This window comes from Penicillium brevicompactum (assembly GCF_028827555.1).
Source record: "Penicillium brevicompactum strain IBT 35665 chromosome Unknown utg000002l_segment0_segment0, whole genome shotgun sequence".
In the NCBI taxonomy this organism is placed as follows: domain Eukaryota; kingdom Fungi; phylum Ascomycota; class Eurotiomycetes; order Eurotiales; family Aspergillaceae; genus Penicillium; species Penicillium brevicompactum.
In genome coordinates this window covers 731,842-745,665 of record NW_026623205.1, presented here as the reverse complement: position 1 = coordinate 745,665, position 13,824 = coordinate 731,842, and the positions used below count along the sequence as shown (strand labels likewise).

General features: G+C 51.6%; 4 protein-coding genes across 4 annotated transcripts; 3 read left to right on the top strand and 1 right to left on the bottom strand.

Moving 5' to 3' along the window:
- Window positions 1-159: 159 nt before the first annotated feature.
- N7506_003071 (DUF803 domain membrane protein) lies at window positions 160-2,579 on the top strand (the record flags this gene model as incomplete). Its single annotated transcript, XM_056952366.1, has 2 exons — window positions 160-1,045; window positions 1,108-2,579. The coding sequence occupies 2 exons, from the start codon at window positions 160-162 to the stop codon at window positions 2,577-2,579; spliced, it is 2,358 nt and encodes a 785-aa protein (XP_056814058.1).
- Window positions 2,580-3,719: 1,140 nt separating this feature from the next.
- Window positions 3,720-6,639, top strand: N7506_003070 (uncharacterized protein; the record flags this gene model as incomplete). The annotated part of the gene is made up of 11 exons (XM_056952365.1): window positions 3,720-3,897; window positions 3,968-4,060; window positions 4,118-4,225; window positions 4,283-4,359; window positions 4,421-4,528; window positions 4,584-4,762; window positions 4,812-4,880; window positions 4,928-5,143; window positions 5,202-5,499; window positions 5,561-5,799; window positions 5,859-6,639. 11 exons carry the CDS (start codon window positions 3,720-3,722, stop codon window positions 6,637-6,639), a joined length of 2,346 nt encoding a protein of 781 aa, XP_056814057.1.
- A 346-nt stretch (window positions 6,640-6,985) lies between these two features.
- Window positions 6,986-8,820, bottom strand: N7506_003069 (uncharacterized protein; the record flags this gene model as incomplete). Its single annotated transcript, XM_056952364.1, has 3 exons — window positions 6,986-8,527; window positions 8,622-8,747; window positions 8,797-8,820. The coding sequence occupies 3 exons, from the start codon at window positions 8,818-8,820 to the stop codon at window positions 6,986-6,988; spliced, it is 1,692 nt and encodes a 563-aa protein (XP_056814056.1).
- Window positions 8,821-9,485: 665 nt separating this feature from the next.
- On the top strand, window positions 9,486-13,371 carry N7506_003068 (GRAM and VASt domain-containing protein; the record flags this gene model as incomplete). Its single annotated transcript, XM_056952363.1, has 2 exons — window positions 9,486-9,880; window positions 9,954-13,371. 2 exons carry the CDS (start codon window positions 9,486-9,488, stop codon window positions 13,369-13,371), a joined length of 3,813 nt encoding a protein of 1,270 aa, XP_056814055.1.
- Between the last annotated feature and the right edge of the window lie 453 nt (window positions 13,372-13,824).

Here is a 13,824-nt window from a genome sequence, read left to right as displayed (position 1 = left end):
CAGAATGCAGCCTGCGACCTAAGATCAGATGCTGCTTGAGATCACATCTGCGGGCTCGTTCTAGTCGGCCGACACAGCCGGTGAGCTGCGGTGTATAGGGGCTTTGAAAGCTTCGGAAGCGCATCCGCAGCATTTGGATACTCGCGCAACATTTCGACCATGGATTCTCCGCAAGCAAAGCTGGCAGCCAGCCTGTTTCCCTCCCTGCTCAATACCGTCGCCTCTCCGTCCAATGCAGCTTCTTCGATCCACCAAATATTTGCCGTACCGTCAAACTCCACGCTTCACACCCCCGATGGGAACACGGAAGATGATATGCACCAGTGGTCATCCCTAATCGGCATCATCACAGCCTTGTGCGGCAACGTCCTCATCTCCTTGGCTTTGAATATTCAACGTTACGCCCACATTCGGATCGCACGGGAGTTCGAGCAGGACAAGAGCCGGGTCGCGGAGAATGGAAATAACGGTACGCGTGGGGAGCAGAGAGGACGATCCCCGGGGCAGTACCGTGACTCCGAGGACGAGTTGGAGCCTTATCGCGATGATGATAACGCCGAAGGGCGAAACAGTAACTCGAGCTCGCGGGGCAGCGATTATAGCTTCGAGAGCAAGGATGGGACCGACGGGCGCAAGTCTTATCTCAAATCGCCGTACTGGTGGGTTGGCATTGTGCTCATGGTTGTGGGTGAAATGGGCAATTTCATGGCCTATGGCTTTGCTCCCGCCTCGATCGTCTCGCCATTGGGAGTTGTGGCTCTGATCTCGAATTGTATCATTGCGCCATGCTTGCTCAAGGAACAGTTCCGTAAGCGCGACCTTTGGGGCGTGCTTGTCTCTGTCGCCGGTGCTGTCGTCGTGGTTCTCAGCGCCAAGTCGTCGGAAGAGCAAATCGGACCTCATGAGATTTGGGTCATGATCACGCGTTGGGAGTTTGAGCTTTATCTTGGCTTGACAGTCTCACTAATTTGCGGTCTCATGTGGGCGAGTCACAGATATGGCTCGCAATCAATTTTGATTGACGTTGGACTTGTTGCCTTGTTTGGTGAGTTGTTGTATCCCACGTCGAGTTTGATATCAACTCTGTTGCTAATCACGTTGATAAAGGTGGATACACGGCGCTTTCTACGAAGGGTGTCTCGTCTCTCCTGTCTGGTACACTATGGCACGTTATCACGTTCCCGGTGACATATCTTCTTGTTTTCGTCCTAATATTCAGCGCTTTGATGCAAATCCGTTACATCAACCGTGCCCTGCAACGGTTCGATTCAACCCAGGTTATCCCCACACAGTTTGTGCTTTTCACACTTGCTGTGATTATTGGAAGCGCGGTGCTTTACCGTGACTTCGAGTCAATAACCGCTGAACGTGCCACGAAGTTCATCGGTGGCTGTCTTTTGACCTTCCTTGGTGTCTACTTCATCACAAGCGGCAGAGTCCGTGGCGACGATGAATCTTCCTTCTCAGATGACGAAGAAGGATCAATTGGTCTTTCAAATGGAGAAAGATACCGCGATGGGATTGATCTATCTCCACCCGGCCATCATATACCCAAAGCTTCACATGTCTCCCCACAAGGTCATTTCGACACAGCTCGATCTCCGCCAGGGTCTCTATTGAGCCGAGGCATTGAAGGGGTCGATGATGATCAATCTACTCCTAAAGGTGCTCTTTCCGCAGCCCCATCTTCGCCTCGTGGATCCTTGACCGCAGAGTCTCCTACGTCTGGACCGTCATTCGACTTCACTTCGCCCCTACGACCTCCATCGCGAATGTCGAATCCGTGGGCAGACATTCGCCCGCAGGATGTTCGAACTCAATCCGATGACCAGATTTTCCGCCCTTCAACCCCAACAGAACAAAGCGACACCACCCAATCCACTGTTCTCTTGCGATTCCCACCTCCACCTGGCATTGAACAAACGCCAGGATCCAACACCGATGCCGGGTTTGTACGACGCGCTTCTACTCCAACCTTGTTGACTCAAGCCAACCCACGGGGACAGACCGATACTGTCCTTGAAACACCTACACGGCGAGCCTTACGAAACTCCATATCGCATCGCTTCTCCCCCGGGCCTCTCCTTCCTACCCTGTCTGGTGGCTTCACTGCTGTTGTTGCCGACTCGATCCGACGCGGTGACGGTAGCCCACTCAAAGACCGCACGAGGCGCAGATTAGGGCGCCGACGTCAGGTTGACGGTGTCTTTGTCGACCAACCCACCACTGCCGATGGCAATGACCCCGAAACATCGCTCTCACTTGCTACTGCTCGTCTTCAGTCTGCTACCGACCTAGCTGATGCTCCGGCTGAAGGAGGTCGCTCCACACCCGGCCTCGCCACTGAAACCTACGCCTCGCCAACTGCCAAGTCAAACGAGGATGGGACCAGACTACGTAGCTTCAGTGACTCTTGGAGTGGTGGCCTTGCATGGCTTGGTGGTGCCCTCCGCAAACCCCAAGACCAGACCGCCGAGAGTGCTGCAGTCACAGCAACGCCAACGCCAGAAAGTGAGACACCACCTGGTCCAAGCGACTCTACGACCGGCCCTGACACCACAACTGAAGCTCAGCGGTAATTGATGCTCCGGATCTCCCGGGGCTTGGGCACAAGCGCAGTATGTGCAAGTGGCTGGGTCACTCTACATCTACTTCATTATCTTTTCCTCCAGTACTATACTTTTCTTGTAATTGGCATTGCATTCATAGGTACATGTTGGGCATTTGTTGTATTTTTCTCGTTGTTTCTGCATTGTACACATGGGGGCTTAGCGTTAGTATCTCATCTCTTTTTCTTTTAGCCTCCTATTTGTACAATGTATTTATTTTGGCAATTTCAAAGATCGATTTTGATTATCCTACGCAGGTCTGTAGCGATCAAGGTCAATTTCGATATTTCAGGTACCGTTCCAAGGCTCCGGCCTGAGGTCCCCCGGAAGAGGACATGTACGGCGGCCCCGGAAGATAATATTTAGGGGTAACGACCCCTAACGGGCCCTACAAATAGCTGTACATAGTGACTATTGTAGCCCTGGAAAACCTTGGAAAGACACCTAGAAGGATACTCAAAAGGAAAATCCAAGAGGATATCCAAGGGTATACTCCGTAGGCTTAATACAAAATAGAAAATTACTGACCCTGACCGCTATAGACCTGCTAATTACCCTCGCCCTGCTGGCATGATGTATCCCCGCCGGATGGAACGTGAAGCCCTAATAGGTGGAAAAAGCTGCCAACAAACATAGCAATTCACGGTGATTTACCCCTCCAGGCCTGACTGCGCATTACCACTGTGAATTTATCCGGCAGGCACCCCTCTGTACCCCTCTCTAATCTATCACCAGCGTGGAGGCGGGGATGCTCCGTCTCATGACGGTGCTAGCTCGACTCTAACAGCGCCAAGCAGCGCACTACTGCAGCCCCTTGTACAAATCGATCCCTTCTAGTACCACAGACGGCTTCAATTCCGATGTATGGTACGTGAGCTAAGAGCTCTCGTCAATTTCATGCAATGAACCCCAATGAATGCGGTTGTTTGTTCGCAAAACGTGACTGGCATTGGTCCGATTTTGCTTGGCTCCACTGAGCAAGGGACTGGGGTTGCATGATTATATGCCATGCGAGTCCCCAGATAACATGGGTTCTGATTTTCTCCCCCACAATCCTAGAGCTCAGTATAGCGGCTTCTGTCCTGGTTCGGAGAGGTTCTTTTCGTCGACATGGTGGCTAATCTGCTTTCCAATGGGCTGTTGCTCGTGCAGCTCTTCGCTGCGCTGGCTATGGGGAAGTCGCCGTCCTCGCCTCTTTACAAAGATGCTAGTGCTCCAGTGGAGAAGAGGGTCAAGGATTTGTTGGGCCGGATGACTATCGAGGATAAGATGGGTCAATTGATCCAAGGTGCGTGGCATCTGGACCTCTACAAAATATCTACGAGACACTGACGACGAACTTTTGTGCTTTGGTATAGGTGATGTCACAAACTGGATGAATTCAACAACCGGAGAGTTCAATTACACCGGTTTGGTGGCAAATATGGAAATGAAGGCGGGAATGTTTTATGGTATGGAAGCCTACTGGAATGAAGCTTGGAATTGGGGGAAATGCTGACGGATTTCAGTTGGATACCCTGTTGCTTGGGATTGGATTTCTGATAATATCAAAAGAGGTCAAGATTATCTGCTTCAGAACACTACCTTGGGAATCCCTGCTATTGTGCAGACTGAAGGTATGCGCATATGAGGAACATTATATTGGCTATGCTAACGAGTATGCCATTCGGCAGGTATCCATGGATTTTTGATTGGCAATGCTACCATCTTCAATTCGCCTATCGCATATGGATGCTCTTGGAACACAGATGTGAGTCTACCATCGAACATATATGAATATCAAGAGAACTAAGCTAACGTGGCGAAAATAGCTCATTGAGAAGATGGCAGAGATCATCGGACAAGAAGCCAAAGCACTTGGCGTCAGTCAACTCTTTGCTCCCGTTGTTGATCTTGCCCGAGAGCCTCGATTCGGTCGTGTGAGTTTCATTTCCTTACTGCAATACGACTGATCAAGCTAACAGAACCTCAAAGGTCGAGGAAACATTCTCTGAGGACCCATATCTCTCTGGGGAGATTGGCTACAGCTACGTCAAAGGTGTACAAAGCAAGAATGTCTCGTCCATGGTTAAGCATTTCGCCGGCTTCAGTGCCCCGGAGCAAGGCATCAATACCGGTCCAGTTCACGGTGGAGAGCGAGAGCTCCGTACAACGTACGTATCTCGTCCCAGGATATTGAAATCCAATCTAACAATTGCATAGATGGCTTCCTCCATTCAAGCGTGCCATCATCGATGCAGGTGCTTGGTCTATCATGGCTGCCTACCACTCGTAAGTGAAGCCCGTCTAAGCTTTATCAGTGTCTAAAGTGTCTATAGATATGATGGAATCCCTGCAGTCTCCGACTACCACACTCTAACCGAGATTCTGAGAGAGGAATGGGGCTACGAGTACTTTGTCATGACCGACGCAGGTGGCAGTGACCGAATTTGCAGCTATTTCAAATTGTGCGAGAGCAAACCTATTGACATGGAGTCCGTCACCACGCAAATTCTGACTGCAGGAACTGATGTTGAAATGGGTGGTGGTTCATTGTGAGTCAAGACTAAGCCCCGGCTCCTTCGCCTTTCAAACCGATTAACGATGATATAGCAATTTTCAGAAAATTCCCGAGCTTGTCAAGTCCGGTAAGTTAGATATCGCGGTTGTCGATACTGCAGTGTCCAGATTGCTCCGGGCCAAGTTCGAGATGGGTCTCTTTGAGAACCCTTACCCTGCTGCTCCAGAGAACCAGTGGAACAAGCTCATCCACAGCACAGAAGCTGTGGAACTTGCAAGAGAGCTGGATAAGGAATCGATTGTATTGCTCGAGAACCACAATGAGACTTTGCCTCTCAAAAAGTCGGGAAACATTGCAGTCATCGGTCCCATGGCTCATGGGTTCATGAACGTACGTTACCGGATCGTGCTTCCCTTACTCTCTGTACATTGAGGTCCCTGACAAAGTGCAGTACGGCGACTATGTCGTGTACAAGAGCCAGTACCGAGGCGTCACACCTCTGGATGGAATCAAAGCAGCAGTGGGCGACAAAGCCCAAATTCACTATGCCCAGGGATGCGAGAGATGGAGTAACGACCAATCCGGCTTCGATGCCGCAATTGAAGCAGCCAAGAAATCAGACGTTGCCGTCGTAGTCGTCGGAACATGGTCTCGAGACCAAGGCGAGCTCTGGCAAGGCCTGAATGCAACGTGAGAAACATTTGAAGATATATCTCAATTTATAAAGATGTGAAACTGACAATACCAAGGACCGGTGAACACGTCGACGTGAACGATCTATCCCTCGTCGGTGCCCAAGCCCCTCTCATCAAAGCCATTGCAGACACAGGTGTCCCGACAATCGTCGTCCTATCCAGCGGCAAACCGATCACAGATACATGGATCGCAAACTCCACTTCAGCACTAGTCCAGCAATTCTACCCCTCCGAGCAAGGCGGGAACGCGCTTGCCGATGTCCTCTTCGGCGACTACAACCCCTCTGGTAAACTATCAGTTAGTTTCCCACGATACGTAGGCGACCTGCCTATCTTCTACGACTATTTGAACTCAGGGCGCTCAATCGGGGACTCTGGACAAGAGTTCGACAATGGCACTCTTGTCTTTGGACACCAGTATGTTCTCGGAAACCCGACTCCGTGGTACCCCTTCGGATATGGCAAGAGTTATTCGAAATTCAAGTATGGTGCTGTGAAGGTGGACAAGAAGACTGTTTCGGCTTCTGATAGTACGGTTACTGTTACCGTTGACGTGACCAATACCCATGCCACCCGTGAGGGAACAGAGGTTGTGCAGGTTTATGTTAAGGATGAGATTGCTTCGGTGGTAGTACCGAATCGGGAGCTGAAGGGCTTTGAGAAGGTTGTTATTCCTGCTGGGAAGACGAAGACTGTGAAAATTCCGGTCAAGATTGAGAATCTTGGGGTTTGGAATACGAGTATGAAGTATGTTGTTGAGCCAGGGAGGTTCACAGTTCTTGTGGGGAGTAGCTCGGAGGATATTCGTGGGAACGCGACTTTCACAGTGCGGTAAGAAGGCGGGATTCCAGGGCTTGTGTTGAAATGTGCATGATGTGGCAATCAAGGGACGTTTGATCATTCAATGAGCACCGAGGTTGAAAGGCGCATAAATATGGCAGGAGATCGATCGAGAGGCTGCCTAACGCTTAACAGGAGTCTTCTTGCTGCATGATAACAAATGACACGAGAACCTTTGGAATAAAAGAATGTGAATTCTCCAGGGCTATATGGTAAAGCATTGTGAGTGTGAATTGAGGCTCAGAGACTGGCTGGCTAAGTAATGGGATATCTAAAATGGAAATCAAAAGCTGCTTCAAACTAAACGCCAACCCCGGTCTTGGGAAACCTACGAGTCATAACTATGCTGAACCATCGCCAATTCGAGAGGCTGGCTGGCTCAAAGCAGGGCTTGGTGGAACCGGAGACGCTGGTACTTCAGCCTGTGTACTGGCACCGCCAGGTTGATTGCTCTGGTTATCACGACCTTCGGCCCGTCGAGTCTTAGCTCCCTCCTTCAACTTTTCCCAGCGATCACGGTACCGGCCCAGAATATTCTTGAGCTTTTCATTCTCGTGAGAAGCACTTTCGAGTTTCTGCTCACCGCGTCGAATCTGATCCTCGAGTTCTTTGACCCGAGCTTCGTGGTCAATCGCTGGAGGCGCAGTCATCGTAGCCACCGGGGAAGTATTAGCAGAGATACCCTGTAGATAATCAGGGATTTGAGATCCATTGTTCTGGTGATGCATCATTCGAATCGACTGCTGTAGAGCCATGGATGAGGATTGAGCATTCACTTCCCACATGTGTAATCGAGTCGAGAGGTTGTCCGTCAAGCTCTTCAAAGCTTCGTTCTCCATCTGCATTTCTTCCAAGGTCTTTGGGTTGTGCAGTGTAGTAAGCTTGTCTGTATTCGCACGACGACCCGTCCACGTACGTGAACCATTTGCACTGTGGCGCATTTCAGGCGAGGAAGGGGTTTCTCTGGCATCCACGAAATCTTCATCTCCTTCTTCAAGGCTGTTTTTGAGGGCCTGCTTGTCGGAGCGTGAGAGAATACCAGCGTAGGACATGGTCCCACCCGTGGTTGGGACTACGTAGAAAGACTCCGCCGGGTTCCCAGGTCCCGTCCCAGAGCCGTTCTGAACGGACCGTAACGCCGCCCGAGAAAACAGCTTGGTGATGTCTGGCTCAGCTGTGGTCATCGATCGGTCCAGAGTAGCGTGGTCGCGATCTAATTTGACCTCTGCTGAGGACTTGCGGCTCTGTTCTCGCGTGGGGTCTGTCAGGCCTACTTGAAATCCTGCAAATGCAAGAGGCCCAGAGACCTTGGATACGAGACCGCCGAAGGCCGAGTAGAATCGATTAAATGCATCGTCCGAGGCAGCGGCGTCTTTGGATGCTGCAGACTCAACCGCGCTTGGGGCGATCTGCTGAGTTGTGACCTCGGTGGAACTCGGCGTAGGAGGAGACCATGGCTGTCTGGCCGTTGACACGCGGCTTTGACGAATTCTCTTCGGTCCATCGTCCGGTCTGCTTTCGCTAGTCCTGGCCCGCGGGCGATCGGTCATCTTTGCCGCAGCATGGTGTGAGGAAATCGTGGGTGAGACTGGAGATCCACGGCGGGGATGGGCTGGGATGCCACGAGCCGAGGCCAGATTGCTGGCGATGGAAGATGTGTCTCGACTTGGAATTCGGGCGTTGCCGGCTAATCTTGGAGGTAGATGCGCATCTTGGGCTGAAGCTGCGCTCTTTGTATTTCCGGCATCGGCTGCCACGGGCTGGTTCGCTAGAGTTGAAGGGGAGGTTTCACTTGGTATAGCTGCAGGGTGTTCATGTTGGAATCTGAGGATTTCGGCCAGCTTCTTGTGGTGTGTCTCCAGCAGGCGTAATGTTCGCAGGGCCTTCGGGAATACGTCAGCATACGGAGTAACCTTGGAAGGTGGGGGGCGGTAGAAAGTAGGAATCTAGCAGATTTAGATCTAGATCTAGACTCACCTCTTGATCGGAACTCTGTGTGGCAGCTGTTGCAAACTCACCAGCTGCTAGATCATGTTCCTCACTGGCTGCGACTGGGTTGGCTTTGCGGGTTTCGAGGACTGCGTTCCTCGCATGGGTGTGGGCCTAATTACGCGGTCAGATCACGAACATGATCGAGGGAAAATGGACTTACCAAAGACAGAGGAGCAACTTCCATGGTGAACAGATCCGCCTTGAATCAAGAGGCAATATGCATTGATCAGTGGGGTTGGGAGGAGAATGCGGAGGGGAAGTGCCAGGAAGTAGGAAATGCAGATGAAGTAAGAAACAGCAAGACCAAAGATATGAGAGATCTCACAGCACTGGTAATTAGCCAGTATTCCGCATTTTACAGAGAGTCTCCATACAATAAACAGCTAAATAACCTTGAAGCTGCATTCAGCAAATGTCACTGTGGAGATGCGGAGAACAGCTTGTATACTACCTTGCGATGCTAGAGAGCCATGAACAATGCAGATTCACTACTTTCCCTACTAGAACACTCATGTAATTCTCTACCAAAAGATAAAAATAGTCGAATTCAATTTAATTAAAAAATAAAAAAAACATTTAGCAGCAAAAAAGGTAGCAGATCACTACTTGGCAGGTTCCTGACTAAGGAGCCTCCAGGGGATCGGTTTAGTTCTGGAACGTCGTCGATGGAAACTTGACACTTCGACTCCTCCCAAAGTACTCCGTACTCCCTATTCCTCACTTTACTCCTTTCTTCAATGCCCCTTGACACTGTACTACCCATGCTTTGGGCTTGAGTCTGTCTTGGCACTCCAGCCATTCCGGTTCCCAGTTCCCAGTTCCCAGCCTTAGCCTTACATTCCTTAAACCATGGCCGACTCCTCTTCCTCAAGCCTGAAAGAAAACAGGTCCCGGCGCTCCTGGACAATTTCTGCCGAATCAAGCGCCATGGAGAGTAACGGCCGATCCTCCCCCGATTCCACCGAACGACCGAAGACACAGGGTGGAGAAGTAGATTCCAGGGCTGGTCCCAGTGGTTTCTCCAAGCTCCTCGAGGCGCGTCGGAGGCGCAAGAAGAATAAAAAACAGAAACCGGCCGATGAGCCGGCAGTCCCCAGTGTGGTCTTGGAAGACGGTCTCCACGAAAGCCGATCCAACGAGTCTCGGGATGGGACCTCCGCAGCCACCTCCTCTGTCGCGGGGAGCTCTGGACAAGCGGAAGGTGAGGTCATCAATCTCTTGACGGACGACTCCGAGCCAGATCGGTAAGTGAAATCCCTCTCCGCAGCCTCGATGCTTGGAAATATCTCTCATCCGGTGGATTTTTTTTTCTAATAGGACCCCGCCGCTCACGTCGCATAACTCCCATACCGGGTTCTACACCACCTCCTCGCCATTGATTAAGACAGCCTCGGTCGACGCCGCGCATTTGGACGAATCGCAAGGTGATACGGAGTCAGCGGTCAGCGGACCGAGCATGACTAGCTCGGGGTCGAACCCAAGCGATCGAAAATCTAGGCGTCCAACACAGTCGAGCTTGGCGTTGGATGTCCCCGACGACTCCTCGAGCAAGAAACGTAGTCCATCACCCGGACGACGCTTCAAAGACGCATTTACCTCCGAGAAGAAAGCCCCGATCGAGGACCCGGAGACCGAATCCACCAAGTCCGGGGCCAACAAGAGCCGAAGTTTGTTTGGAGGCAGTCGACGGAGCAGTCTTTCATCCAAGCGTGCCCAGGCAGCCGCCGAGGAAATTCCTCCTCTTCCTGCACCGATTCGGACGGATCTGACGGAAAACAAACCTCGTTCGCTCCAAGCGAGCCCGATGCCGAACACCCCGCCCCATACCGCCATTCCTGCACCAGCGACCACCGTAACACCCCCAACCCCAACTGAGTTCAATCCCCTCAACCCGCAGATTTTGTCCAACAATGTGACCGACTCGCCTGAATCCATTCAATCGAGAAATTCCATATCCGACGGAGTGACCACTGTGAGCCCCTCCGGGAACATGATCTCTCATCGGCGAGTACGGTCGGCCTCCGCAGCTCACGGTCCAAGTAAATTGTCGAACTCGGTCTCCGCTTTAACACCCCTGGATGAAAAGTCCAGCGGGACGAAGAACTCAAGCCCGAACCAGCAGAATGGATTCTTCTCCTCTGTTTTTTCTGTGGCACAAAATGCGGCCTCTTCATTGAGCAACAGCCTCAACGCGCAGCAAAAGAACCGCCCCACATCTCAACCTATCGCTGCCGAGCCTGATAAATCTAGTTCTGACTCCACGGAAGATGCTGAACAATTATCAGAGCATGGTAGCAAGAGCGGGGAAGGAACGCAGGCTGCGGTGGAAACCCTCGGAGCAGGTGATTTGGACTTCAGCCACCTGGATATCAATGTACGACCAGGAGAATCAATCACCACTCCGGATGGTGTCATCATCACAAAGCCAGTGAACCCAACTGATAAACGCAAAAGCACCAATGTCTCCCGGAGAGATGAGGAAGCTGCCAAGCTTGAAGACAAGCGCGCTGCGCGTGCTGTCCAGGCTGCATACGAGAGACCCGACAAGTCGGGAAGACCGTCAGAGCTTTCTTTAGTCGGCGCTCCTGCGGATGATGTTTTGGAGGTTCAGTCGACGACTTCCCTTCCGAAAGACGGTCCTCTCCTGGGCGACCAAACCCCGCCGACTGGTAGTGTCATTGATGGTGACCTGAGTGGAGGCCTCAACCGCAGTGGCAGCGTGCGTAGCAGACTCGCACGGCGCCACCGTGGTTCCTCCGGGGCCACGAATTCGACCATTGGAGCTATTGGCATTAATGCCATCGGCCTCGGTGCACCTGGTGTCAATGCCAGTGCGCCTCGTTTGACTGGTTTCGCTGTCGCAAGCAAAAAGCGCAACAGAGACTTCCACCAGTTGTTCCGGAGTGTGCCTGAAGATGATTACCTGATTGAAGACTATAGCTGTGCCCTGCAACGTGAGATCATTCTTGCTGGTCGGATCTACATCTCAGAAGGACATGTTTGTTTCTCCAGTAACATTTTGGGATGGGTAACCACTCTAGTCATCAGCTTTGACGAAGTCGTTGCTGTTGAAAAGGAGAACACTGCTATGGTGTTCCCTAACGCTATTGCTATTCAGACTCTTCATGCCCGTCACACCTTCCGCAGTCTGTTGAGTCGCGAGTCCACGTATGACCTCATGGTCAACATTTGGAAAATCAATCACCCCACCATCAAAAGCTCAGTTAATGGCACCCGTGTGGCTGAAGGAACCGGCGACAAGACAGAAAAGGTTGGGGAAGAAGAAAGCGAATCAGAAAGCGACGCGTCTGACGAAGACGAGATCTACGATGAAGACGAGGAAGAGGATCATGCCGAGAGCTTGTTCGATGGTCCTGCCAGCGCTAACGCTAGCTCAACATCTTTGCCGGTGAGAGCAGGCTTAAGTCGCAAGGCGTCGAGTCTTTCTGCAAATGCAGCGACCCCCGCAACCGGAACCAACGGCAATGGTGATAAGAAGAACGGTGACAAAGGTGCTTCCAAGGATGCACCTCCTGATTTCCCTGGCCCCGTCACGCATGCGCCCACCGAATACGTCGATCCTAATGGTCAGTATGAAAAGGTCATCAAGGATGAAATTATTCCAGCGCCACTTGGAAAAGTCTACTCTTTGGTCTTTGGTCCCGCTTCGGGCGAGTTTATGACAAAGTTCCTCGTCGACAACCAAAAGTCTGGAGAATTACAGTTCGAGTCAACAGCAAAGGGCCTTGCCACAGAAAGCCCTGTGAGGAAATATTCTTACATCAAACCTCTCTACGGCTCAATTGGTCCAAAGCAGACCAAGTGTATTAGTACCGAGAATTTGGATTTCTTGGACCTCGAAAAGGCCGTCCTGGTTACATTGAGCACGCAGACGCCTGATGTGCCCAGTGGAAATGTCTTTGCTTGCAAGACCAAGTACCTCTTCACATGGGCCCCTAATAACCAGACTCGTTTCCTCATGACTTGCACTATTGAATGGACAGGCAAGAGTTGGTTGAAGGGTCCCATTGAGAAAGGTGCAATTGATGGACAAGGCACGTTCGGAAACGAGCTCGTCAAAGCTCTGCAGGCCGCCGTCGTTCCCCGAGGACGAGCCACCGCAGCCCGAGGCAAAGGTCGACGCAAGAAGGGTGATCCCGCAGGACGGGAATCTACCACTGCCGCATCATCGAAGGTTGCCACTGACTCCACCGCCGGGAAGGGTGATTCATGGGGCTTGTTCGAGCCTGTCCGCCCTATTCTGGAACCGTTCACCAGTATCCTCAGTCCACTATGGAGCGGAAACGTTGCACTTCTGCTGATCGGTATCCTTCTGTACATGGCCTTCTTCCGATCCCCGTCATCGTCTTCTCTTGCACACCAGGGCGGTTGCGCTGGTCACGGCTTACCACAAAGACTGGCCGCCTATGAGGAAATGTGGCGACGCGAAGAGACAGAACTCTGGAACTGGATCGAGGATCGCGTTGGCATGGACGGAATGGTCTTCCCGAATGCCTACCGCTCCCCAGAGCCCCATCCCAGCCGTCGGTCATCTGGCAGTAGTGCGGCCAATGAGCGGGAGTTGGCTTCTCGTCTCCGCGAGGAGAAGGTCTCGGATCGTGAAATGGACCATGCCATACGAACCACCCGTCAACGCCTCGATGTCCTCGAGGAAATGATGAGCAAGCGCAAGGTTCAGTGGGATGCCGATGAACCGGTCAAGTCTGAACTATGACGGCATTCCCCTTTGATCCCATGTTTCCTCTCGATCCCGACACTCATCCGACAGTATCAAAATTCTTAACCAAAATTTCCTTCTGCTTTCACATATCTTCACACAATATCTTGGGAACGGACAAGCAGTGCTTTCCTTCTCCCTCCTTCCCTCCCTATTGACATTCACTTGGATATCCACACTCACACTCTCTTGTCTGTTTCAATACAGTTTTCTTTGCATGTATATGAGCGCCAACTATCTTGTCCATACCGATCTCTGTCGGTTTCAATCTGTATTTTTGTTCGAGCGTGCTGATTTGAGATTCTTTCTTACAAGGATGGCTCTGAACCATCCTGTGATCACAGCATTGCATGATTCATCTTGCTGTTCGCTGTAAATATCTCACCAATGCCACGTGATCATAGACCTGAAGTACATGCCCTAACAGAAACTGGCTTTGACCCTCTACTC